This window comes from Salvelinus namaycush, chromosome 23, assembly GCF_016432855.1.
Source record: "Salvelinus namaycush isolate Seneca chromosome 23, SaNama_1.0, whole genome shotgun sequence".
NCBI lineage: Eukaryota > Metazoa > Chordata > Actinopteri > Salmoniformes > Salmonidae > Salvelinus > Salvelinus namaycush.
In genome coordinates this window covers 27,809,717-27,837,284 of record NC_052329.1, presented here as the reverse complement: position 1 = coordinate 27,837,284, position 27,568 = coordinate 27,809,717, and the positions used below count along the sequence as shown (strand labels likewise).

General features: G+C 43.5%; 2 protein-coding genes across 5 annotated transcripts; both read right to left on the bottom strand.

Annotated features, from left to right (window-relative positions):
• Positions 1-605: 605 nt before the first annotated feature.
• LOC120018602 (inverted formin-2-like) lies at positions 606-10,223 on the bottom strand. Its single transcript, XM_038961808.1, has 13 exons — positions 9,960-10,223; positions 7,921-7,982; positions 6,890-6,992; positions 6,536-6,621; positions 6,311-6,411; positions 5,964-6,034; positions 5,658-5,765; positions 5,497-5,567; positions 5,244-5,361; positions 4,306-4,470; positions 3,890-4,041; positions 2,307-3,692; positions 606-885 (listed from the first exon to the last, which is right to left on the bottom strand). Exons 1-13 carry the CDS (start codon positions 10,221-10,223, stop codon positions 606-608), a joined length of 2,967 nt encoding a protein of 988 aa, XP_038817736.1.
• Positions 10,224-17,592: 7,369 nt separating this feature from the next.
• LOC120018255 (arfaptin-2-like) lies at positions 17,593-26,277 on the bottom strand. 4 transcript variants are annotated; one of them, XM_038961352.1, is made up of 10 exons: positions 26,057-26,277; positions 25,438-25,539; positions 25,245-25,277; positions 24,712-24,859; positions 21,793-21,894; positions 21,108-21,223; positions 20,600-20,821; positions 20,244-20,401; positions 18,380-18,554; positions 17,593-18,304 (listed from the first exon to the last, which is right to left on the bottom strand). In XM_038961352.1, exons 2-10 carry the CDS (start codon positions 25,528-25,530, stop codon positions 18,149-18,151), a joined length of 1,203 nt encoding a protein of 400 aa, XP_038817280.1. In that variant the 5' UTR covers positions 25,531-25,539; positions 26,057-26,277; the 3' UTR covers positions 17,593-18,148. The 4 variants fall into 4 exon arrangements, with proteins under 4 accessions (XP_038817280.1, XP_038817282.1, XP_038817281.1 ...); XM_038961354.1 differs by having other exon boundaries at positions 24,751-24,859; XM_038961353.1 differs by lacking the exon at positions 25,245-25,277.
• Positions 26,278-27,568: the final 1,291 nt, after the last annotated feature.

Below are 27,568 nucleotides of genomic sequence, written 5' to 3'. Positions count from 1 at the left end.
TTGGAGGGGGAGGAGGAGGGGTGGGGGTGGGCATAGACGGCCCTGTCAGGGTTGCATTGTAAGAGATGGGGTTGCTATGGAGACTGCATCCAGCCCAGATGGCAGCCAGACAGACAGGCAGACTCAACAGCAGCCGCAGATAGCAGAAACCAGACTGTACAGTAGATAACAGAGACAGACTACCGCTACACATACATAACGTCTGTGTCCCAAATGGCACCCTATTTCCTATATAGTGTACTACCTCTGGTCAAAAGTAGTACACTATATAGGAAATAGGATCCCATTTAGAATGCAAGCATATAATGTTCAAGCAATAACTGTCCTCTGATAATTTTACATAATGGAAGCTCTTATCTACGCATCTGTCTGTCTATTTGTATGCTTATCAAGCGCAGGATTTAGAGCAGGAGGACAGCTTTCAATATATAATGTCTTTCTGGAAACCTAAAGATTTACAATAGTGGTTTTTAGTATCGTTTGGTGTTTTTTCATGAGGATCATCACAAAGGTTTATCAAAATAATACATCACGACTCAAGTCACAAACAGTGCCACATTCCCTCCTCCCTCCCAGAGATCTCTGCAACACAACAAGTTAATCCCTCACCCACCCCCTGGGATCAGGCCTGCCTGGCCTAGCTGGGGGTAGGCTGGGGGGAGGCAGGGGGCCCCTATGCCTGGTAGAATGGCAGACTGGGGTGCATGAGTAGGCAGGGGGAGGCGGGCACATGGTGCAGAGGGGGATGCATGGTGTACATTCTGGGGCATCATGCTGAGGCCCTGGCTGCCAGGAGAGGCAGGGTGGTCCCTGGGACTGGCAGAGAGGCAGGCTGGCTGGAGTGCAGGGGGTACATCCTTGGGAAGGCAGGTGGAGGCTGGGGTGCTGGGGGCCACACACTGAAGCAGTTTGGGGAGTACTTGCTGGGTCCATGGCTCTCTCCCTCCATTGTGCTATACCACCAGGTGCTGGTAGCTTGGTCTGCATCCCAAATGGCACCCTATTCCCTATATAGTACTTTTGACAAGGGCCCATGGCCTGGCTCTCTTCATTTCTGAGACTGAGACCTCAACAACTTGGTTTGGGATTAGTGCCGTCCTCCCCACCATGGAGCTGCCTGCCATTCAGCCTGGCTAAGAGACTGGCAGTCTTTGTAACAATGACCCCAATAAGAGAAATACAATAGTGTTTGGTTGTTTGTAAAATCAAATCAAATTTTATTGGTCCCATACACATATTTAGCAGTTATTGCGGGTGTAGCGAAATGCTTGTGTTCCTAGCTCCAACAGTGCGGTAGTATCTAACAATTTACAACAACACACACATCTAAAAGTAAAAGAATTAAGAAATATATAAATATTATGACGAGCAATGTCGCATTGACTAAAATACAGTAGAATAGAATACAGTACAGACATATGAAATGAGGAAAGAAGAGGAGCACTTTAATACAAATTTGAAATGACGTGATAAATGTAATGCAAAACACTTTTATTATTTAACAGGTTTGTCCATGAAATTCTTTGATCTTAATACTGTGTATTTCTCTTTACAGGCCCTCGCCTGTAATTTAATGTAATTTCTACAGCTCTGTAAGTATATCTTCCGGCAAATATAATTAAATAGTACTGTATATGGCAAAGATAGTTCCAGTATTTTCCAAGGTAAAGATCACATTGGGTCCATTCCACTCAACAGTGGTTTTATTTAGTCAGAAGAATACTGATGTAAATATATCACTATTATTAAAGACATTGGTAAACATATTACAATAACTGTCATGCTCTTCTGTGGGGGACTATGAGGTGGTACAACAAATAAACAGTGATTTGTTGGTGGCCTACAGCACACTACATGTGGCATTGTTGTCTCACTCTGCCACCTAGTGGAATAAAGTTACATTTGTCTTTTGGACACATTCTCCCAGTCTCAACAGATCATTATTTTCCACTACAAATCCACTTCAACAGTTCCCTTGAATTAAACCTTTATAAAATCAATGGATGGATATAAATATATTCAATAGTCCATAGGGCAATGTAACATCTGTCTGAGTAGTCTGAATCTGAATAAATAGATGAATCACGAGTCTAGAGCCCCTCTAGAGTCTATATCCTTGTTGTTAGCAAGGCTCGCTCTTCTTCCCCAGGCGTTCAAAGAAGGACATGCATCCATAGCCATCTGGTTTGGGCTCAGGGCTTGTCCAGGACAGACTCTTTTGTCCACTTCTCCTGGTTCAGCTCTATGTGTGTAGGTCTCTCTGCTGACACTCTTGGACACCCGGTCTTGGACACCAGATCCCTCACATTGGCCTGCTCCTCTCTCTCAGGCGTTTAAAGAAAGACATGAATCCATTGCTCTCTGAAGGTTTGGGCTTCGGGCTCTTAGAAGGGTTATCCATATTGTGTTTGGGGCTCTGAGGAGGGTCAGCCTGCTTGGGCTTCTGGGAGACGAGTGTCTGGAGAGGGGTGGGAGAAAACTCCTTTATCTCCTCATCCTGGTTGTGGTTGAGTTCTAGGTGTAAGGGGGGAGGTTTTGTCTTGACTATCGAGGAGCTCTTGTCTTGGTTCAGCTCTCCTATCTCTACGTGTGTAGGTCTCTCTGCTGCTGACAAGCTGTTGGACACCTTGTCCTGCTGGACACCAGATGTCTCACAGTGGCGAGGGGTGGTGGGTACCACCAAGCCTCTGTTTTCAGAGTCCCTGCGGATGTTGAGACTTGTTGTCAAGACGTTGTGTTTTGACATGGGGCTCTTAGACACCAGGTCTCGGACACAAGACTTCTCAGAGTGGCCAGGGAGTTTGGTGAGGTTAGGTCCTCCAGAGGCTTTGTGTTTCGGGGACATCAGACCAGTGTCTACTGACTTCATCCTCCCTATGACCCCCAGAGTAGGAGTAGTAGGAAAAGTGAACAGATCATCCTCCTCCTCTTCCTCAGTAGGAGGGGCTTTAGGGAGGAGGGTGAAGGTGTGTCTGCGGGTGAGTATTCCCTTGGGGGAGAGGTGAGGGTTGAGGAGGTATCTAGCCAGACTCTCGCTGCCTCTACATGCATCCCCCAGAAGCCGCTGTCTGTCCTCTTGGAAGGTCCTCTGGTGAGGGGAGGTGGAGGTGATGGTGGAGATGGTGGAGGACGTAGCATTAGTGGTCGTAGCGTTGGGTGATTTTGTGGAGGTGTTAGTATTATTGGTGGCATTAGGAGACTTCTGCTGCTCCAGGCCGTACTCCCCAGACGAAAGACTACCACGGCTGCTCTGATACCTCAGAACCTTCCTGGACACTTCACGCAACTTCTGGGCTTCTTCCTCATTTCCCTCCTCCTCTTCCTCCTTGTCCTTCATCGTCACTGAGATGGGTCTACCTGTGGAGGAGCAAGAGGAGGAGCTGCTGCTACCGGTTCTCTTGGTTGGCTGTGTAGAACCAGAACTAGAACCTCTGTGGTTCTGCTCTGGTTTCTTAGGGTTTTGCTGTGTCTCCTCTGGATTTGGAGAGTTCTTTTTGCTGTGGGACTGGTCCTTCTGGTCGCTCTGAGAGGTCCCAGTCAGGTCTCTGGCAGAGTTCCACTCATTCTCCTTACACACCTCTGTGGCCTTAACAGAACCTTGGTTTCCCTGTTCTGCCGAGGGGAGGTTTGCTTGAATGGGGACCTTTGATAGGCTGCTACTGGTGCAGGAAGGTGTGCCCTTGCATTTTCTCCTTTGGGACACATGAGTGGTCAGGAACCTAAATCAAATCAAATCAAACTTTATTCAAAGTAAACATGAATGTCACAAAACACTTTTACAGAAAAAATGAAAAACACAAAATACAATACAAAAGGAAAATCGCAAAATAACAGATTATATTTCAAAAGAAAAGTTCAAAAGAGTGATGTTCATTAAAGTATGTCTAACTTCTGTAGTACGGACTCCAGGGCCACACCCTCCATATCCTTGTCCCGTATGGAGCAGGTGGCGGTGGAACGGCGTTTAGCAGCATTAGCATCGCTCAGCAGTCTGTCTCTGGTTCTCCTCTTCATCTCCGCCACCTCACGATCACGGTTCTCCTACACACAGGTACAATAATACACAATAACACAATAACACACGCCAGAGACAGTGAACACTGGACTCCACCAAGAAAGCAGGGAAGGCTAAAGAGAAAAGAGTAACTCAATGAAGACAAAAGCCAGCCAAAAGTCCTCACACAGAAAAGAGTGACATGGAAAGCTATGCTCCCAAGGGGGCCAAGATGAAAGTCCGTAATACAGAGAGCATAAATAATAGTATGTAAAAGGAGCATATAGACTACTTTCCAAACCGTTTTTTACCTGGATGGCCCTCAGGAACTTTGCACAGAAAGAGCTGAAGATGGAGCAGCATTCATCCAGTCTGAACTTGCTGGGGTCTTCACAGAAGTACTCAGCCACTGAGTCACTGACTGAACCCAGCGACTGCAGAGAGAGCTCAGTCTCAGCCAGACGACACTCTGCTTCCTACATGGGACCACACACAGAACAGAAATAACTAAGGCTGTGTCCCAAATGGCACCCTATTCCCTATTCCCCATTCCCCATAGTGCAGTACTTTTTAATAAACCTTTATGGGCCCTTGTGTCACGACTCCTACCGAAGGTGGCTCCTCTTCCTGTTCGGGCGGTGCTCGGCGGTCGTCGTCACCGGTCTACTAGCTGCCACCGATCCCTTTTCCCTTTTCTGTTGGTTTTGTCTTATTAGTTACACCTGTTTCGTGTTTACGTTTAGTTGGGTTATTTAAGCTAGTCGGCCCGCCTGCTCTTTGTGCGGGCTTCATTTTTCCACTGTGTTTGTGTGTGGTAGGTTACGTGTTTTCGTTTTGGGATTTCCCTCTGGACTATTTAGGTCCTGGTTTTGGGTTTCCTGTTTGTTGCGACTATGTGTGTTTGGCGCGCACTATTCTTTTCCCTGTGCCTTATTAAAACACTACTCAGTACTTTCTGCCTCCTGCGCCTGACTCCGCACCCACTACGCTTTTGTGCGTCACACCTTGTCAAAACTACTGCACTATACGTAAAAAGGTAAAGGGTGCCAAACATCAACAACCTCATCACTGGTCCTAGAGTTGTAGATTCACCACCAGAGGTTATTAAGGCTATAAAAAGGGCCCTGTTCAGGTTAAGTGGTCAGGCAAAACCTGTGGCCCTGGAAACATTACATAGGTATACAATATAGGGGAAGGTAGTGATACAAGATCTGAAAGGCATGGAGAATACACAGGCAGGCTACCTCACCTTGAGAAAGTCCTCCATCTGAGCCCGTAGCTCCTCCTGTTTCTGCGCCTCCTCCTTCGCCTCCTTTACTTTCTTCACCTCTCTCTGAAACTCACTCTCTATGTCCTCCTTATGGATCCTACAGGGGGGCAGAACACCAATATCAATCACTCAATACAGAAAAGCACAATCACTACAATAGAATGCCTTATTGTGGGGCAAACAGCTATATTACAAATATTGTTGAAGTGCGTAAGACATTGTGTATCTGTACCTTGCTGCATCAGCGATGTGTGTGAGTTTGTCTGGGAATTTCATCATGGCCACATCAACCTTCTGAGCTTGCTACAATCAACATAAACATGAACAACTACTGCATCAGAGACAAACAAGATTCTAGATAAAGGATGAGCTTAAAATAAGGGTTCTAATTACCATGACTACATAGTGCATGAGGTTCATGCCTGGTTTGTTGGCCCTTGTGTCCACTAGTTTCAGTAGCGATGCCATCCTGAAGCCAATGGCACTGCCAGCATAGCCACCCTATGGACACACAGAGGACAAGTGAGAGACAGTCAGACAGGCTGACAAATTAACCTGAGGATTATTCAAAACTTGTAGAATGAGTTATTATTTTTCTTGGGCTTACTCAAAGCTTCGGATGCCAACAACTTAGTTTACACCATAGATAAAGGTATACAGTATATAATATCATCTATGATATCATTTTTTTCCACTCACAGCGTTCATGTAGTTTCCAGTCTTCAGCACCAGGCGGATCACAGAGTGTAGGTCGTCACACTCTAACAGCTCTGGAGAGACAGACAGACAGACAGACAGACAGACAGACAGACAGACAGACAGACAGGCAGGCAGGCAGGCAGGCAGGCAGGCAGGCAGGCAGGCAGACAGACAGACAGACAGACAGACAGACAGACAGACAGACAGACAGACAGACAGACAGACAGACAGACAGACAGACAGACAGACAGACAGACAGACAGATGAGACAGATGAGACAGTTGAGCTTAGTACAGATACACACTGGCCTTATTAAGATCCAGATCACATGCAGACGCAAACTTTACCTTTTCCAGCTGTGATCATGGTGGCGATGGATTGTTTCATTTCATCCATGAGCGGGAAAAACTCTTCTTTGAGAACCAAACTGTTGAGGCGCTCCTCATAACTAAACGAAAGGGCACGAATAATGATTCACATTCTAGAACACAACTGGCATTCAAGACACAGAAAACACAAAACTGTACAAAACTGTGAATTAGACGTTTGTAGATGGTTCAACACTCACTCACCTGGGAACCTTGATAAGTAGCATCATAAACAGGTCTGCTTCAGGAAGAGCTGACTGGTCCCCTTTGAACCCAACTAGCTGCTTCACCTGCACACACACAACAGGTAACAATCTTAGGAAGACACAGCATTACGATAAGGGTTGTAACTTGGGAGAACACTGTTATAACTGTCTCTCAAGCTAAATATGATCAGTTCACTGTGGTAGTTAGCATCAACAATGGCGGCAAGCTGGCGACAAATCTCAGCTCACCCAATGGTGGTCGAACTGGAGTTTGCCCTATGCAGAACACGGGTGTCAAAGCGACAGCGGGCCTGATCTATGCTTGCCTACTGGGAAAGGCTGTGTGAAGTACCTCTTCTTTCTCTGGCAGCAGCTTACACAGCTCCTTCAGTTTACCTGTCCCAAATTTCAGGCCGTTTCCTGAACTGATGTCGTTGATCATGTCTCCCACTGGCCTGCGGAGAGACACAGACACTGATCATTTACTGTATTATAATCAACGTGACTTTGGAAACTTCATCGACTGATTCATTCAATAGGTTCTCCTAGTGGACTAGTCAAGGAGAATAGCTGTGATTCATTAATCTCCAACTACATAATGTGGTTATTTTCCTGAATTACTCATGTTCTAGGGTTGGGTCTCTAAATGTGTTGCTCATTTCCTCGTTGCCATGTTTCTTTTAGCCTGGTAAACAAGGCTCCTTCTTACCTCATTGGTTGAACACCCTCTTACGGCATTTTTCCACTTAACCAACCATAGACAAGCCCTTACCTGCTACACATACTGTATACACCTACTACAGCTGAACTGGAACAATGCTTTCTTTACTCAGAAGCACAAGGACAAAAACCCTGACACAAAAATACATTTAACAGAAAACAGAAAAGTGCATCCATAAATGGACATGAAAAATAAATGTAATGACAAAACATTTGGATAATAATACTTCTATGTCTTACTGTTTTATGCTTATTGTTTTTTTTAGTTTTCTGTACTGCGAGAATCTTCAGAAAATTAGACACTGTAGCCCATGGCATGTAGTAATGTTGTAATATATAACACAGTAATACCGTGGGCCTACAGAGAAAACCATTTAGAAACATGTTTCAATAGTTAATCTGTGGAATGACCTGTTTGCACTGTTCCTGCAGTAGTTATCATGTCGAGTCGACCTGTTGGGACAGGCTGCTGTACCTCAGAAACACAGAGCTGGGAATGTCAAGCAGTCTAGCCTCAGGACTACCAAGCCTTGCTGTCCCAAATTACACCCTATTTCCTATATAATGCACTACTTTAGATCAGACTCTGGTCAAAAGTAGTGCACAATTAGAGAATAGGGTGCCATTTGGAATTCAGTATATCTTTGCCTCTCTCTGACACACCTCTTGAACTGTTTCAGGAAGATCCCAACGTTCATGCTCCTCTTGGAGTTCAGTATAGATACCTGGTGGTGGTGGGACACATAGCCATGAAGACATGAGTTAGTCAATAAAAATAGAACACACAAACGCACCAACATCCGTTGGTCATTCCAGAACACACACATTCACACAGACACACACGTGAAGATATCAGTAGGTCAATAACAGGCGTTGAGTTTATCAGGAGCTTAGCGTTTTCCTTAAACACAGTCTTCTTCTTTATCACAAATACATCCTCATTCCCCAAAAAACAACTGATTCCGACGGTTAAGGTTTTACTGGTTTGATTGACTTGTTTTTGAGAGCCCATGATAAGCTATTGCAACAGCTGTCAACATACTGACATTCCTAAGTCATGCTCCTCTATACTGAGTTAGAAACAAGGACAGGTAAGAGACTAAAGGCCAGTTTTAATAGCTCCACATTTGACCTTTATTGTACTGCCAAGGTAGCCTAAATGTGATAGCAGGGTGGTTTCACTAGCAAACAAGTAGAGGATCAAAAATAGCTTTGTCAATATGACAATAGCATTGTAAACCAGGACAATGCTTCACAACAGTTCTGTAAAATCCCAACCGACACCTACAGGAAGGGAAGTACAGTCTCTGAACCCACAACCCAGTTCATTGTTATAGAGGTAGCATTATCCAATACATAAAAGTATCAACTGTATGGCAACAATTAGCAAATATTAGTGGTTCATTTACTCTCCCTGGGTAAACTGATGAAGAATAGTTAGGCTATATTGACTCCACCCTTCAGTTCATACAGCAAAGGATTCCTAGATGAAACCCCACTGCATAAACATCCTATGTTTGTTAAGCAGAGGAACATTAAGAGGAACATGTCATAGTTCCAATAAGTCACACAATATCACACATGAAAAAGGGAAATGGACACATAGTAAAATTATGGTCATTAATTTAGTCGAATTGTGTTGCTTGTTCACAATTTTTTTGTGTGTGGGGAACTAGTGCTTATCTAGAAATCAGATTAGATAGCCTATGCTGGTGAACTAATGCTACTTGCAGAGTGCAAATATTTATTATCAATTTATTCTCCGAGAGTTTAGTTTAAATCAAGCACTCTGGCAGTTGGCATTCAAATGATGTTATAGACTTGATAGGTATGTGGACAGAAATGACAGACAGCCTTCCAATTACAGCATGATAATGAATCATATAAAAAGAGATCAGGGTAGAATCGTCTCCAAGCTTTGCTCCTACTGATTGGTTTGTTTTGAACACAACATTTTCACTAATACATCGTTGCTTCCTGATGTACTTGAGTTTGATCCCAGTGAGGCGCACATAGAATCATGCTAGAGCCACACCAATAAAGAGACTGCTTCCCAAATGGCACCCTACTCCCTTTATAGTGCACTACTTTTGGCCAGGGCCCAGACCAACAACAAAAGTAGCATCATGGAGATAAACAAGAGTCATGGGCTGCTGGAATTGATGTATTTCCCAACCTCCACCTAGCCACCTTAACCGTAACCCTAACCCTGGCCACTATGACTCCCTGAGTGAGCCTGTTACAACAGAAAGGCTGTAGGAAAACAACACATCACCCTGAGATGATATGATGTACACCACAACTCCACTACACACACTCCCTAAGAAAATCAATTAGGGTCTAAAGAACACATGTCAACATATCCAATATCTCTGGTCATAAACAGAACAGAATTCATATTCAATACACTGTTTCGTCTCTCGTCTACTCCCAGAAAGTATAGCTGATCAAAACAAACTCTCAGGTGAGAAAAAATTAGCAAGAAAAGAATGACAGAATTTTGCATGACATTGGAGAGGCCTTGGCTGGGACCAGATAGGACATGTATGCCTTGCAGACTTATATACTGTATCTAATCGAGGAGAAAAATAGCTGATGTGGTTCCAGCTGTTGTGGTACCTCTTGACTTATCCTATTCAACTCCAGCTGCCAGTATAAAACTAGAGAAGTGCTTCCTGGTACAGTAGGTTAGGTCAACTCACCACTTCTGTGCCCTGACCGTTGGTTGGCTTGCCTCTGAGACTCTGTCTGTTCAGAGCCTTCTGTACCTGTCCCTGTCCCTGATGTTGGCTGTGACTGAACAGCTCCTCAATCCTCTGAGTGTCCAGCTCATACTCTCCTAGGGTCTTCTCTTCCGTCCAGATGTTGTGTTTACCCACCACCACGTGTTTGGGGATTGCATCCCAGTTGAAGTTACGCATCTTGGAGCCGTTGCGCTGGAGGCCTCTGGATAGCCCGAAGCCCATGCCAGGGGGAGGAGGGGGGCCAGGGGGAGGTGGGCCAGGGGGAGGCGGGGGACCAGGGGGAGGAGGGGGACCAGGGGGAGGAGGTGGGGGGGCGAGGGGAGGTGGTGGTGGTGGTGGAGGAGGAGGTGGTGGAGTGACTGCTGATTCCATCTTTAGTGGAAAGGAATTAGATGGACCAAGGATCAGGAACAGATCATGGTCTCATCATTATTGCTTCATCATCACCTCCATTTTGTACCTGCAAGGTGTCACGGAAATGTTCTTTGACTAGTGTTGAAAATCAGTTATTGAAGAGGGTGATATAATCCTTTTCCTTGATTGATCCCTCCTGTAAAGAAATAATGGTACCGGTAAACTTTTAACACTGAATGGTAGGCATGCAGCAGAATTTACTTCCCTATACTGTATTGCCCAGCCCCGAACAAGCCTCATGACTATTGTTGCTGAAGTGTTCAAATGAGACAACATATCAACAAATGCTTAATTCGAAAGACATTGAAAGCAGCCTAATGATAAAATACGTGTATGAATTTACAAATCAAAACAATACATCCACCAGAAAAACTGAATACAGTAAGTAGGCTACCTATTTTGATCAGGTTTTCTCTTTAAGCTACTAATGTGTTATAACATTCAACGTAAGGGAAGAGGATTCTGTAGCCTACCTTACCTGCTCGATATGCAACGTTCCATCAAGAGTAAAAACAATTTTGAAACACCAAAAACTACAATTCAATTCAATCCATGAGTTAGTCCGCCGCCTTCCTCTTCAAACTTCAACATCAGACGTGTGAGTTGAGTTGACTACTACCACTGGTCTGCTACCAGTGCTGTTAGGTTTCCATTAGATAACTCAGCCACAAAGTCAGGTTTCACAGCCACATAGTCAACATTTCCAAAACGTATATAATATGCTTTTTGGTCTTCATTTAAGGTTAAAGTTAGGCATAAGGTTAGCAGTGTAGTTCAGGTTAGGATTAAGGTTTAAAATCAGATTTGAAGAAGATCAATTGTGGAAAGGGGCGGAGTTTAGCCATAATTATGACCTTGTGGCTGTGTTAACTAGTGACGACCGATGTGTCAGAGGAGACGTAAAAGCATGTCGCAACTTTACCTGCCTAAAGATGTATATAAACCCTGGATTGCTGGTACAGAAGTTTGGACATTGAGAGGCTTTGCAGCCAGCGGTCGGCCATATTGGCACTCCCAGGTAGGAGCAGTCCTCCATAGGAATGATCGAAATGTCACTTTTTGGGCGACCCCACCAAATTCACGTAGAAATGTGTGTTATAGATCTGTCATTCTCATTGTCTAAGAAGCGGTAAATCTGTTCTATGTGTGCCATTTCTATGCTTCCCGTTATTAAGTAACATTTTTGAATCTTTTACTTTTGGTTTTGTACAATAGCTTCAAACAGCTGAAAATATATTATTGAAGGTTATGGAAAAAATATTTCACAGCGGTTTCGATTCTCTACACTATACTTGTTTGTTTTGTCACATAAACTGAAATTAGGCGAACTATTAGAATTTTAGCAACCATGAAATGGCAGAGTGATTTCTGCATTGTGCATCTTTAAATGTTTCAAGGACAAAATTACATTTATTTAAGTATTTTTTGTTGATGTAGTGGGAACAATAATATTAGTAATCTCTGGAAATTATACTTTAATTAACCTCTACTGGATTGCCCCACCCCCCACATACGGGACGGTTGAGTTTACGTGTGCTAATATGATTAGCATGACGTTGTAAGTAACAAGAACATTTCCTAGGACATAGACATATCTGATATGGGCAGAAAGTTTAAATTCTTGTTAATCTAACTGCACTGTCCATTTTACAGTAGCTATGAGAGTGAAAGAATACCATGCTATTGTTTGAGGAGAGTGCACAGTTAGGTACTTGAAAATGTATCAATAAACCAATTAGGCACATTTGGGCAGACTTGATACAACATTTTGAACAGCAATGCAATGGTTAATTGGATCAGTCTAAAACTTTGCACATACACTGCTGCGAGCTAGTGGCCAAAATCTAAATTGTGCCTTAACTGCAATAATACATTGTGGCATTTCTCTTGCATTTGAAAGAAGATGGGGGAGAAATTAACAAAAAAACAAGTTTTTTTCTTTGTATTATCTTTTACCAGATGAAATGTGTTATATTCTCCTACATTAATTTCACATTTCCATTTTCTTATGTTTAGCTAACATAATATAAATTAAAAGCATGCATTAAGGTGTCTGTGTGTGTGGCAAAAACTAATGTAAACATTAATAAATGCGTTTCTATACCTTCAAAAATATTGGAGTGCAAAGATGGAGGTATGGTGGCTTCAACACAGTGCCCACTCTAGTCATCTAGTGTATATATACATTAATGACTGAGCCAGTTGCCCTGTTAACCCCCTAACTGCCAGTGCCATGTTCCATTTTGACAGCAGTACTGTAAAATCTGTGCTGTGTCTGGCCACCCAAATGTGTCAGTTTACAGTAGGCCTAGTGTTCTTACTGAATTATCCCAAAGTTTTACTTGATATAATTCAGTGAGATGTAAACAGTGTAAAACTGGTCATATGCGATGTACAAGTAGGCTACAATGGAGTTGAGTGGAAACCAGTGTGTGCGGAGTGCACCTCCGACTTCATCGTGTCACTGTCAGCCGATACATGTAAAAATATCAATTTGTTAATACTTTCCTTGTACCTATGTTTGTCCTGTGTAAATGCAATTTTTTCTTTGGGTTCTGAAATCAGTAGTTTTTGATAAAAGTAGCATTTTATGTGATGTCTGTCAGACTAGTACTGTGCCACGTAATCCACTGTTTTCCAATGGAGTAGGAAGTTCAAATCGAATCAAATTGTATTTGTTACATGTGCTAAATGCAAAGGTGTAGACTTTGAAATGCTTGCTTAAGAACCCTTCCCAATAATGCAGAGTTAAAAATATATATAATAAAAATAGTAACACAACAGGAATAAAATACACAAGAATTAAGCTACTGAGTGTACAAAACATTAGGAACACCTGCTCTTTCCATGACATGACGAGTTGAATCCAGGTGAAAGCTATGATACCCTACTGATGTCACATGTTAAATTCACTTCAATCGGTGTAGATGAAGGGGAGGAGACAGGTTAAATAAGATTTTTTTAAGCCTTGAGACAATTGAGACATGGATTGTGTATGTGTGCCATTCAGAGGATGATGCAGCCAGTCAAGATGCTCTCGATGGTGCAGCTGTAGAACGTTCTGAGTATCCGAGGGCCCATGCCAAATCTTTTCAGCCTCCTGAGGGGGAAGAGGAGCTGTACGTGTGTGTGTGGACCATATTAAGTCCTTAGTGATGTGGACGCCAAGGAACTAAAGCACTCTAACCGCTCCACTACAGCCCCGTCAATGTGTATGGGGGCTTGCTCTCCTCTCTTTCTCATATAGTCCACGATCAGCTCCTTGGTCTTACTGACATTGAGGGAGAGGTTTTTGTCCTGGAACCACACTTCTAAGTCTCTGACCTCCCTGTAGGTTGTATCATCGCTGTTGGTCAGCAAACCAACACAGTCGTGTCCACGCAGTCGTGGGTGAACAGGGAGTACAGAAGTGGACTAAGCTCAGATCTATGAGGGGCCCCTGTGTTGAGGGTCAGCGTGGCAGAGGTGTTGTTGCCTTCCCTCACCACCTAGCGATGACCCGTCAGGAAATCCAGGATCCAGTTGCAGAGGGAGGTGTTCAGTCACAGGGTCCCGACCTTGGTGATACGTTTGGAGGGGACTATGTAGTTGAGCTGAACGCTGAGCTGTAGTCTATGAACAGCATTCTCACATAGTTATTTCCCCTCTAGTCCAGGTGGGAGTTACGACTTTAAGCATGCACTACCACTTGATCATTTGATAAATATCCATTCTTTAAGGCTTACTGTGTACCTGTGCTTGTCCTGATTGTTATAGAGTTGTCAGTTGGATTTGGAATCCATCGTTTTGGCATTTTATGCGTCCCCTGCCAAAACAAAAAAAGATGGTGTGCAATGACAGGCTGCTCCTTCTCCGTTAACAAATAATGTATCCCTTGGCAGAGGTCGCGTAAAATGCTACATTTATCAAAAACAACAGATTTCAGCAACCAAATAAAAGCTTGCATTTACACAGGAGAAACATGCGTACAAGAAAAGTGACTTGATTAAGTCGGAGGTGCAGTCCTCCCACACTCAACTCCATTGTATTTGTACATTGTGGAGTTGAGAAACCTGGTTAAAGCGATCTCCATACCTGGCCTAGAGTGTGTTCTTGCCCGGAGCTGTGAAACTGGTAATGCAAATAGAAACATTTGTTTTGTCCATACAATCTACCTGAGCTGCTTCACTGTATCCACCTAGCATAATAGCATAGCGTTTTTTTCTACCTCCAAAAGCTTCAAACACACTAACAAAGCTTTGTATTTCCGCTAACAGACCCATAACCACCACCACAAATGCCCATACAGCCATGCAACCTTCGATGTTGGAAACGCATTGCTCTTGAACCGTTTATGCTACAAACACCAAACCAACATTGACATGTGCAGTCAGACTCAACCTAGATTGCTTCGACACAGCTTTTTGCTACCATTCATAGGCTGTTGTATAAACTATAAAGCTTGTTGTATCCTCATTCATTTCAATGGCAGAACAACTGCCACATAACTTTCAGAATGTTCAAACAAACACATTTTATAGATTATGGTGCCATATTACTCTATCGTCGCTGTCTGATGAAAACCTCATATCCACTTTTGCCTATTTGTTTCTTGTATTGAAAGCAGTAACTCCCCTCAATGTACTCTGAACATGACTCTAGGACTAAGAAAATGTATTAAAAATAGCCTCTGAAGTTTAATAACTGTATATTCATTCATTTGAAAACATGGCTATTTTTCAATTTCCTGAAAAGTGTCTGTTTTGGAGAGGTTTTCACCAGACAGCAACACTATGCTCTATACTAGCCCACTATAAGCCACTATAATATCGCCACACGTACAAACCACCCCAAAACAACTCACTTTAACTAACTCGTAGCTTATGACAACCCTATTACTACCATTACTACTGCAGTCACTACCATTACTACTGCAGTCACTACCATTACTGCTACTATTTCCCAGCCATAATACTTCAAGACTAGCAAGCACACACATTTTCTTTTATATAAAATGTCCTTTTCTAGTTTGTGTTAATACTGAGTTTTTATATGACATTTTCAGTATCATTAACTGAACACATTCAGCGGTTCAGGGCCTGACCACCACCTTTTGGGATATTACACTTCAGGCGCCCTAGAGGTTTTAGGTGAAACGTGTAAACATAAAGACAGTGGAATTCATCACATCACTGATCATGGTGTTGACATGTATGACATGATTAAATAGCAATATTGTGTCATTAAACATGGCGCACATCCCAAATTGCACTACTTTTGAACAGGGCCCATAGGGCTCTGGTCAAAAGTAGTGCTCTATGTAGGGAATAGGCCGCCATTTGGGACAAACAATTGAGTCCTCATACCGTTTGCTAATCAGACCCCTCTATCCACTGTCAAACAGTAATACGTCATTGAGATGAATCACAAGACACAGCAAGGTTCAGACAAAGAATGTCACATACTCCAAACTTTTGTTTTCTAAAGGAAACATTCCTGAATCCCAGTGACCATGAATATAATGAACAACTACGTATTTATAGTGAAATTGACCATTGTAGCTGTTGGATTGGGATTCTTGCAATTAAAAAGTAATTTACATTTTGAATCTTGGGTTTTTCTGTGTCAAATATTCCCTACTGTCCCTATCTACCTGGTGGAATAGTTACAGTAGGTTTGTCCACAGACCGATGAAAGATCTCCTATAACTTCCCAAGCTGTTTAATAGACCAGACAATTATCAGCTCTCACTCTGACTTCACCAAATACAAATCAGATAAAACTCAGCTTGATCTTAACCCTTACAGCAGGGTTGTGAGAACCTGCCTATTCCCTATATAGTGCACTACTCAAACATAGTGTTTCTTAGGCAATAAGGTGCCACTTGGGACACAAGCCTGGACCGTTGCCTGATTAACAGTAAAGAAGACAATCACAGATGGAAGTACCAATCATTTTTCAGCCATGTTTCGGATTGTATTGCCATGTAATGTATGAACACAATATGGTACAGTACTTATACAGATGAAGACTACAACAACATATTCAGTGGACAGCAGATGGACGGATTGCTATTACTGTACAGCTTCTGTGGGGAAACATCAAGTCTCTATGGAAATATCAAACCATATACTGTAAACCACCATCATTTAATATACTGTACACTAGGTCCATATCCGTTTTAAAACGAGACACAACATTGATGTAAAAATGTGAGAGAAAACAAAAGAAAAACCTAACAAGAACATATACATTTGAATGGAATCAGTTTCATGACATCCAACTGCGATCTTGTCTCATCGCTGCAACTCCCCAACCGACTCGGGAGAGGCGAAGGTCGAGAGCCGTGCGTCCACCGAAATACAATCCAACCAAGCCGCACTGCTTCTTGACACAATGCCCACTTAACCCGGAACCCAGCCGCACCAATGTGTCGGAGGAAACACTGTGCACCTGGCAACCGTGTCAGCATGCACTGCACCTGGCCAGCCACAGGAGTCGCTAGTGCGATGGGACAAGGACATCCGTGCCGGCCAAACCCTCCCCTAACCCGGACGACGCTAGGACAATGGTGCGCCGCCCTATGGGACTCCTGGTCACGGCCGGTTGTGACACAGCCTGGGAACGAACCCGGGTCTGTAGTGACACCTTAAGCACTGCGATGCAGTGCCTTAGACCGCTGCGCCACTCGGGAGGCCCAAGTCAAGGTATTTTTATGAACAAATGTTAACTCTATTTGATTATTGAGATATTGGATATGTTAAAGACAATACATGTGTAATAAAATGATAATCAGGATTGACCAGAGAGAGATTATTGTAAATGCAAAAGTTGTATTTCCTGTCCTCAAAATGATTGGTAGACAAAGGGGCAATCTGGGATTGGTACAAATAAATGTTTTGACTTTTAAATTCATGATATATAGCCATTGATTGTTGACTGCTTTGTTTTACAAATCCGGGATTGCCCCTTTAACCCATAACTTCTGTCATCAATAGTATACCACAGACTGTAGGCTTCTCCCTTTGCTCATTAATAAATATACCTCTAATCGTCACCAGGTAGAAACAATGTAACTGGTCCAGATACATAGCCTATTCTTAATATCCTCTACATATGTAAACAGTTTACTGACCTTTTAAATTATGACCTCTGGAATGCTTTATATACATAACGCTTTACAAAAGAGCGAAAACAGTTTGAAAATAATGATTACATTTATGTGCAAAGTATAATCTTAGAATAACTTCTCAAAGTATGATAAATTAAAAGTTACGCTAGATAGCAACAACATAATGACGCTCTGTTGAGAATAATTATTAACACAACAAATCAACATAAAATAGACATTCTATAAACAAATGAGCAATGTATTGGCAAAACTAAATGTAAATGATAAGCGTTCTTTTCCCCTTAGTATCATCATCACTAGTCTCTACTTGTCCCATCTCTGGTTTGTATATACAGTTTGTGTAGGTTTCATATATCCGTTCATCCGTCTACTCATCCATCCATTCCTCTTGTTTCTTCCAACCCCGGTGTGTCTCTCCGTCTGTGTCCCTAATATACCAGAGACCTGACTGAGACCTGGGGCCATATGTATCAAGCATCTCAGAGTAGGAGTGCTGATCTAAGATCTAATGCCTGTCCATATAATCTGATTCATTATGATCTAAAAGGCAAAACTGATCTTGGATCAGTATTCGTACTCGGAGATGCTTGATACGGGCCCAGAAGACTGGGAGCTGATCACTCTAGCTCTCCTCCAGCCAGGAGGGCTTGTCTGACCCTGGGGGCTTTAACTTGACGTTGAACTGTCTCAGTGTCTGTTCCAACTGCTGCTGGTTCCCAGCGAAGTAGGCTGAGATAGCATTATGGAAGAGGAGCAGCTGCTTGTGCATCACCTTTACCTACACACACAGAAAAAGAGAGAGTGTGATGTAGCATTATTGTAAACTAACTAACCAAATAACTAACTAACCCACCTTGTTCTCCTCCAGGAACTTGAGTTTGATGGTGACGTCTGAGCGCAGCCGTTCGTACTTGTCTCTCTGCACCTGGTACTGCTGCTGGGACACCTCTATACGCACCATGGTGGCAGCATCACGAGGACCCAGACTCAACTCCTCCAGGTCGGCCCTGTACGCATCAAACTCCAGCCTGGGAGAGAGAGAGAGGGGAAGAGAGGCAGCGTAAAAACATAGTCATACCGTTCGTTCTTCTGCCATCCCGGGATTTATGGTATTACCAGCATAGTACACAGGGGGGAAACTAAAAATGCAACAAAACAACAACAACAAAAATCACACAGACGCTGTTAGCTAAATGCTAACGAGCAAAAACAAATAAACTAATTGCAAAGACAAGCAAATCCCGCTCATAAAGTTATACAAGCATAGCTAGTTGCTACCGAATGTCATTTTCAGTGAGTGTAGACATTTACAAGTAAAGGTGAACGAGAGAAATTGTGCAAATGACTAAAGTTGTGATGCATGCTTTTCTGAAGGAAGAGCAGCATGTGAACATGGAGCAGAGGAGAGAAGAACGGAGGAGAAAATAACCACTAGTAGGAAGCACAGGGATCAAATGGGAGCTGTACAGACAACCCATTCAGAGCTCTTTGACTCCTGGCAGAAAGCCATTATATGATATCTGATGGCAAACATTTAGTAGTGAATTGCATACAAGTGTATCTTCATCACCTCATGTGCGCTGCTCAACAGAGACTCTGATAGATAAAGAACACTATGAACTCACCAGCTCCCGCTGTCTCCCGTTGTGCTATTTATAAACAGACACGTGACTGGCTTAACTGTTCTGGGGAACTGCAGTAAGCTTCATAATGGAAAATAATTTGACAGGTGAAATGAAGAACACAATCTGCTTTATCTCCCAACGTATTGCACAAGTTGACAGCAGGTATTAACTTAAAAAGTAGCTAGAAATATTCACATTTCTTAAAATAAATAGTTTCGACTATTGAAAAACCATCCCGTGACTTTTAGAAAAAAATACCTCAGTATACGGTATACCACCCAATCCTATAAAACACCCACATAACACCCTGTAACAACGTATAACCCTCAAACCCAGGTTCAACTCCTCCAGGTATGCATGGTACACATCACACTCCAGCCTGACACACAGAAGTATGATGTCATGTCAAACACACTCTATATAATGTCTCTGGCAATCATAGATATAGGGCCACATTTTCATGGTGTAAAGGACACAGATCTCTGTAAAAAAAGACTGTAAACCTCATAATTTGGGAGTATGATCATTTGAAACTGTTATAAGGAGGAAACTACCTCATTATCTCCAGGCCCTGCACCTTTCTTTTTTAATTATTTTTTACCATTCTCCCCAATTTCGTGGTATCCAATTGGTAGTGACAGTCTTGTCTCATCGCTGCAACTCCCGTATGGACTCGGGAGAGGCAAAGGTCGAGAGCCGTGCGTCCTCCGAAACACACCCCAACCAAGCCGCAGTGCTTCTTGACACAATGCCAGCTTAACCCGGAGGCCTGCAGCACCAATGAGTCGGAGGAAACACCGTACACCTGGCGACTGTGTCAGCATGCCTTGCGCCCGGCCCGCCACAGGAGTCGCTAGCGCGCGATGGGACAAGGACATCCCTGCCGGCCAAACCCTCCACTAACCCGAACGACGCTGGGCCAATCGTGTGCCGCCCCATGGGTCTCCCGGGCGCGGCCGGTTGCGAGAGAGCCTGGACTCGAACTCAGATTCTCTAGTGGCACAGCTAGGACTGCGATGCAGTGCCTTAGACCACAGCGCCACTCGGGAGGCCGGCCCTGCACCTTTCTAACCTTCCCATCATCGTTGTTACCTTGCAGCCTCGTACAGTTTGATGGTCATCAGTGTGTCCTCCATGGTCTTGTTGACCAGTGTATTGATGCTGGACACAAAAAAGTTGATGGCTCCAAGAAGAGCCTCCCCATTCCTACACAACAACTTCTGGGTCTCCGCGTTGTAGCCAAACTCATCCTGTGGACACAAACACTTGCGTTTACATCCAGGTAGCCTGGATTCCAAAGTGAAACTGATAGGCTTTGTTTCCAACCAAAGATTATGGCCTGGATTTTCAGGCTACATTTCTGAAGGCCAATTTCACACAGTGTGCCATCTGCAGCTGATTTCTGGCTGGGCTGAGGTCTACGGGTTAAGGTTAGGGGTCTTTCTTACCCGTAGTTCAGGTGATTTCTGGCTGAGGTCCGCGAAGGTGTCCCCCAGGGCCTGCTGGGTCTGGACCATGTTGTAGAAGTGGCTGGTCAGGGCGCTGGTCAGTCTCAGGACAGACTCGTACTTCCTCTTGGTGTCCCTAAGCACGTCTATCTGGGCCTCCAGCTCCAGGTCCACCGTCCGAGAACCACGGCCGAACCGCTCCGAGAACATCTGCTTGGTACACTGGTGTAAAGATGGAGAGGAAGAGATGTGATTAGGATAAAGGAGAGAACAGGAGATGAGAACATCTGCTTGGCACACTGGGATAAAGACGACATGGAGAGATGTGATCAGAATAGAACCCGAATAGAAGAGTTACTTGCTTTCCAAGGAGGAAATTATTCCCAGCCTTGTATGAAGACAACTGATCATACCAGTGCTGTCGCAATCACACCCATAGAACACAGTGAGGATTCAATGAAGGATGGCTTCAACACATTTTCCCCAGGAGACAGGTTTTGTTCTGTACCTTGTAGGTGTTGATGCCCCACTTCTTAACACTGTCTAGTTTCTCCACAGCCACACCACGGTTAGCCTCCTCCACTGACATGTTCTGGTTGCTGTTACTGTGGTGCATCCCCGACCCTGACACAAAGGATAATAAATAACATGCTCACTCTCAGAGGATTCCTTAAAGTGGCTAGTTGCTGAGACCTAGTTGATAAAGTCTATAGTAAATAAGATGGACCTTCCATCTCATTTACTATGAACCCTGTCACAAAACCAGCTTCAGTCAGTAGTGCTACGATACACAGAAAGGCAGATCAGTGCTTCCTTGGGCACTCTCCTCATCACTACTCCTCAAAGCAAAGACCTGAAATATTCCTTTCATGTACCAAGTATGTCTTCGAGACAAATAGTATGACAGTGATTGAGTGATCGGTTGAGAGTGAATGAAATGAATGAGTGAACAAGGTGAAGTGGAGTAAAGGAGGGTGGTGATATATGGGTCCAGTGTAGGGCTGGAAAGTTCCAGTAACATTCCCAGGTAAAATGTCCACGTTTTCCAGAAACCCTGGTTGCAGAATTCAAAATGTAGTGCTTATAGTAATTATTCAATTACCTTCCAATTCTGGAAATCTTCTGACCAGGATTTCTAGAAAACCTGGGAATTTTGAGGAACCCGGAATTTTGCAACCCTACTCCTCTGGTACCTGTGAATGGCTGGTCGGTCTGGTTCTGGTTGGCTATCCTGCTGGCTGCTGGCTGGCTGGGGACCAGACCTACACCCTGTCCCCTGGAATTCATTCGCAGCTCTGGAATGGACATGGGAGGGGGAAGATGGGGAGAGGAGCAGTGAGGATATGTGATATATGAGATGAAGAGAATAGATGAAGGTTGGTGAAGGTGTTACAGAGGTGAGAGGATGTGAGTGAGTCATGCAGGTTTCCATGTCAAAAAAACAACAGAATGAAAAAGCAAATGGAGAAAAATATGAAATATGAACATGTTGAGAACATAAGTAGTAGTAAAGTATGAAATGATGCACATGTCATGTGGTGATTTAATGAACCTCAATATTTCATTCGTTAACCGCTTCATGTGACATTTGCATACATAGGATGCATCCAAAATGGCACCCTATTCCCTATGGGGGAGCCATAGGGCTCTGGTCAAAAGTAGTGCCCTATCCATTTGGGATGCAGTTGTCGTCATTAGAAACATTCACGCAAACATAACACAGTAAATAAAACAGCTCTGCAATGAAGTCAATCAGGTTAGTAAACATATCCAGTTGTTTAGTTAACATCCACCGCCATGCATCCAGTATGCATTAGACAGTACAGCAGCATGCCCTTCTTTCCCGTGACATCTGTAGACAAGAGGTACACAGTGTTGTTGAAGAGAGGGACTTCAACTGTGTCTGGTGTTAAACAGCAACCCAGGCTACAGGCAAGGATCATTCTCCCACAGAATTAAAGAGTAACTAATGAAAACACTCTTAAAAGTGTAAACAGGTAGACTCAGCAATATGACGTAGATGCAGAGAGTAAACAGCACAGTGGGTCAATTTCCACAACAACTAAGAGTGTTGAAGCTCGAGGCTCAACTTCCCTGGTGTTTTGGTGCCCTGGCTACCACGCTGTGAACAGCATGAAACGAACCCGTGCACATGCAGATACTGTGTGTGACTTTACATTTTTCAAATTGTTATTATTATTCAAACACCACATAAAACAATTGAGCTCAGGTGCATCCTGTTTCCATTGATCATCCTTGAGATGTTTCTACAACTTGATTGGAGTCTACCTGGGGTAAATTTAATTGATTGAACATGATTTGGAAAGGCACACAACTGTCTACATAGGGTCCCACAGTTGACAGTGCATGTCAGAGCAAAAACCAAGCCATGAGGTCGAAGGAATGGTCCGTAGAGCTCCGAGACAGGATTGTGTCGAGGCACAGATCTGGTGAAGGTTACCAAAACATTTCTGCAGCATTGAAGGTCCCCAAGAACACAGTGGCCTCCATCATTCTTAAATGGAAGAAGTTTGGAACCACCAAGACTCTTCCAAGAGCTGGCCGCCGAGCCAAACTGAGCAATCGGAGAAGGGCCTTGGTCAGGGAGAAAGGGCAACCTTCCAGAAGGACAACCATCTCTGTAGCACTCCACCAATCAGGCCTTTATGGTAGAGTGGCCAGACGGAAGCCACTCCTCAGTAAAAGGCACATTACAGCCACCTTGGAGTTTGCCAAAAGGCACCTAAAAGACTCTCAGACCATGAGAATCAAGATTCTCTGGTCTGATGAAACCAAGATTGAACTCTTTGGCCAGAATGCCAAGTGTCACGTCTGGAGAAAACCTGGCACCATCTCTACGGTGAAGCATGGTGGTGGCAGCATCATGCTGTGGGGATGTTTTTCAGCGGCAGGGACTGGGAGACTAGTCAGGATCGAGGGAAAGATGAACAGAGCAAAATACAGAGAGATCCTTGATGAAAACCTGCTCCAGAGCGCTCAGGGCCCCAGACTGGGGCGAAGGTTCACCATCCATTAGGACAAAGACCCTAAGCACACAGCCAAGACAACACAGGAGTGGCTTCGGGACAAGCCTCTGAATGTCCTTGAGTGTCTCAGCCAGAGCCTGGACTTGAACCTGATCTAACATCTCGGGAGAGACCTGGAAATAGCTGTGCAGCTACACTCCCCATCAAACTTGACAGAGCTTGAGAGGATCTGCAGAGAAGAATGGGAGAAACTCCCCAAATACAGGTGTGCCAAGCTTGTAGCGTCATACCCAAGAAGACTCAAGGCTGTAATCGCTGCCAAAGGTGCTTCAACAAAGTACTGAGTAAAGGGTCTGAATACTTATATAAATGCAATATTTCTAAAAACCTGTTTTTGCTTTGTCATTATGGGGTATTGTGTGTAGATTGATGAGGGAAAAAATGTAGGAGTCTGAATACTTTCCGAATGCACTGTAAGTACAAAAATAAAAAAGGGCCGCGAAGTCTTGCATCTCGCTCATCTCCATAGCTGCGGTGCTGCTTGTAGCAACATCATTTCGCTGAGTCTACCTTTAAAAGAGGGAAGTATACAGTTATGTGGAAGGTGGTTGAGAGGTGTAAAGCCACCTGTGGGCTGAGGTTCGGCTCCAGGGACAGGGGCACAGTTAGGGGCAGGGTCTCCTGTCCACATACTGAGGGTTGAAGTGGATAGCGGGGCCTGGAGGACAGGGTTGGTTAAGATAGTCAGTAAGAGAGAGTAGGAAGTAGATCTTAAAATCAAAATAGCCAATACAGTAGAGAGACTGTTTGCTACTCATAGACTCCTGAAAGAACAGAAAGAAGGTTAGGTCAAAATAGAGTCACTGATGCAGAACAGCATGCAGGCAAGCTCCTAAAATAAACAAAAAACTGAATTGAATTCCATCAGGACAAACCACATTGGGGCAGTTGAAAATGTAGTCTTCACCATTCTTAATGCTAACAAACCAAGCAAGCAGCACAGACATTGCTTAAGGGACTAGGCTATTCATTGATTTAATAAGGCCTAAGTGGACATAATTAAGTGGACATTCCAGTAATGCAAAGCAATGAGAGCAGTAGGGAGCGAGAGAGAGCTGTCTGTACCTTTAATGGAGCTAGTGAGAGCAGTAGAGCTGTGTGTACCTTTGATGGAGGAGGTGGGTATGATGCCCCCTGCAGGTCCTCCGTAGCCTCCAGACACGATGCTGGTCTCATTCAGGTTGGGACCAGACACCATCACCTGCTGCAGGTCCTAAGGTGAAGCCACAACACATCAATGGAATAGATATAGCCTAACTCTAATCAGTCCCTCACAGATTTCGCAGAGATTTATGATATTTGCGGCCAAAAACACTTGATTTTGCTGCGCCAAAAAACAAATGTGAATCCTGGAGGGACTGACTAATACGTAACGCTCCTGTAGAGTTTATTGTCAATCTGACGAAGACCTTCCATATAGGCCTAATCTTTGTTGTACACAGACACTCACACACATGAAAATGGTTCAGTAGATTAGGTGAAAAACAATTAGGAGAAAACCTATTGATGAAGGTTTATTGTGGTTAGTCTGAAAGTCTTCTATGTTAACACGTACACTACATCTAAATCTACAGTTCTCCAACCACGACGTGACACACCTTCTCATCTAAGGTCCACTGAATCTTTGCAGCCTGCACAGAAGTGAGACATAATACAGTACAATAAAATACACAAACAAATAGTTGATGTAATGAGGAGGTCACCACACACAGTATACATATAAATACTGTACATAGTAACTGTATCCCAAATGGCACCCTATTCCCATGGGACACAGACCATATGACCCACCTGCTCCAAACTGTCATCCTCGGCCAGGGTCTCTCCATTGCTGTTGATAGGAATCTCCATGGTAGCCGCCTTGCCCATAAAACTGTCTGCCATGGTGGTCGTCTGCAGGAGAGAGAGCATTGAGAAAGAGACAAAGAGATGGGAGATGGAGAGATGGAGAAAGAGAGGTGATATAGAGAGAGAGAGCACGATCATCACACACTGAGCTTTTCACATTAATGAAAGGAATGGTTTCAATGTAAATATGAGTAGAATCTGCCTAATTCAGGATAATATCCAGCCTAGCCAGCTGTGATATGTAAATATGCAGTGTCCATATTCCTTAGCCAGCTGGCTGATCTGTCCACTGGTACAGTGAGTGCTGAAAGCAGCGATAACCTGCTCTCACAGCAAGCAATCACATTTCACAACACATTATAGCAGCCATAGCTAGCTATTCGTGATCATCATGCGTGTTGTATCTAGTTAGCTTGTTAGTCCCAGCAATACAACACCTAGCTAGCTAGCTCCAACCATGCTAGCTCCAACCTTGCGTCCCTAGCCAGCTGGCTAAACTGGTGGTGCTGCTGTAAATTATGATGATCTCAGTTAGCATGATCTGCTAGCTAGCTAACGTTACCTGCTGTGTAGGTGCAGTAGTCAAATCTCCCAAAATGTCAAATGTAGCTGCTTATTCCACACGGTATTTCATCAAATATTACTATTGTGAAAATATTACTATTATGAACAGAATGACACCGTTGCAATGTTTATTTTTCGTCTGTTGATGAACGCATGACTGTAGTCGTTATTCCGTTAGCATCCCCCGGTAGAACCGGACACAATATGCAGATAAAATCCCTGAAGCCCAGTACCTCCCTCCTTCCTTCCTCTGGCGCTACACGTAACGCTACGTCAAGTCACCACGTCGAACAGCTGACGACATCAACTCCCTTCTGCCCTCAACCATTTAGTGATTTGGATTGTTTGGTTTGTGTGGAAAAACAAACATCACCAACTTAAAAATGAAGTTCTCTCTGCAACTAGGGCAGAAGGAGGTTTTGAGTTATTGGATTTTGTGGATATGAATAATACCGTTACAATTAAATGGTTGAACTCCAGCATCGTTCTCGGAGGTAAGGATGACAGCAGTGGTGTAGTCTACGCCGATACGGATATCACTTATTATTGATATCTACATAGCGCATTGATGTGAATCACACTGCTACTCTCTCATTTAGCTATTTGCGCCTTACGGATTGTGGTTGTTGTGGATGGATGTTCACAACTCTAAATGTGTATTTGAACACAATAATGGTTGAATTCAAGAAGTTTAGGCTGCCTATCAATCATTGTTTTTGAAACCAGTGGACAGCCAGTGAAAAATGCGCTCTTGCAACAGCTGCATAGTGCGGGTCCCAGCCTATGAAATAAAAGGGAGGCTTTTATTGCTCAATCTAATTCATGCTGATACATTTTTTTTATTCATAGGCCTAATTGACACATGCTCAAACTCACACACTTTGGATAGACTTAAAGGGGCAATCTGTAGTTGCTACAGTACACCTATTTTTGGACTTATAAATTATATATCTACAGTACCAGTCAAAAGTTTGGACCACCTACTCATTCAAGGGTTTTTCTTAATTTTTTTACTATTTTCTACATTGTAGAATATTAGTGAAGACATCAAAACTATGAAATAACACATATGGAATCATGTAGTAACCAAAAAAGTGTTATTATATATTTTATTATTATTTATAGTTATTTATAATATTTTAGATTATTCAAAGTACCGGGTTTGGCGGGGGTAGGCCATCATTGTAAATAATAATTTGTTCTTAACTGATTTGCCTAGTTAAATAATACAAAATATATATATATATATAAACACCCTTTGCCTTGATGGCAGCTTTGCACACTCTTGGCATTCTCTCAACCAGCTTCATGAGGAATGCTTTTCCAACAGTCTTGAAGGAGTTCCCACATATGCTGAGCGCTTGTTGGCTGCTTTTCCTTCACTCTGTGGTCCAACTCATCCCAAACCATCTCAATTGGGTTGAGGTTGGGTGATTGTGGAGGCCAGGTCATATGATGCAGCACTCCATCACTCTCCTTGGTCAAATAGCCCTTACACAGCCTGGAGGTG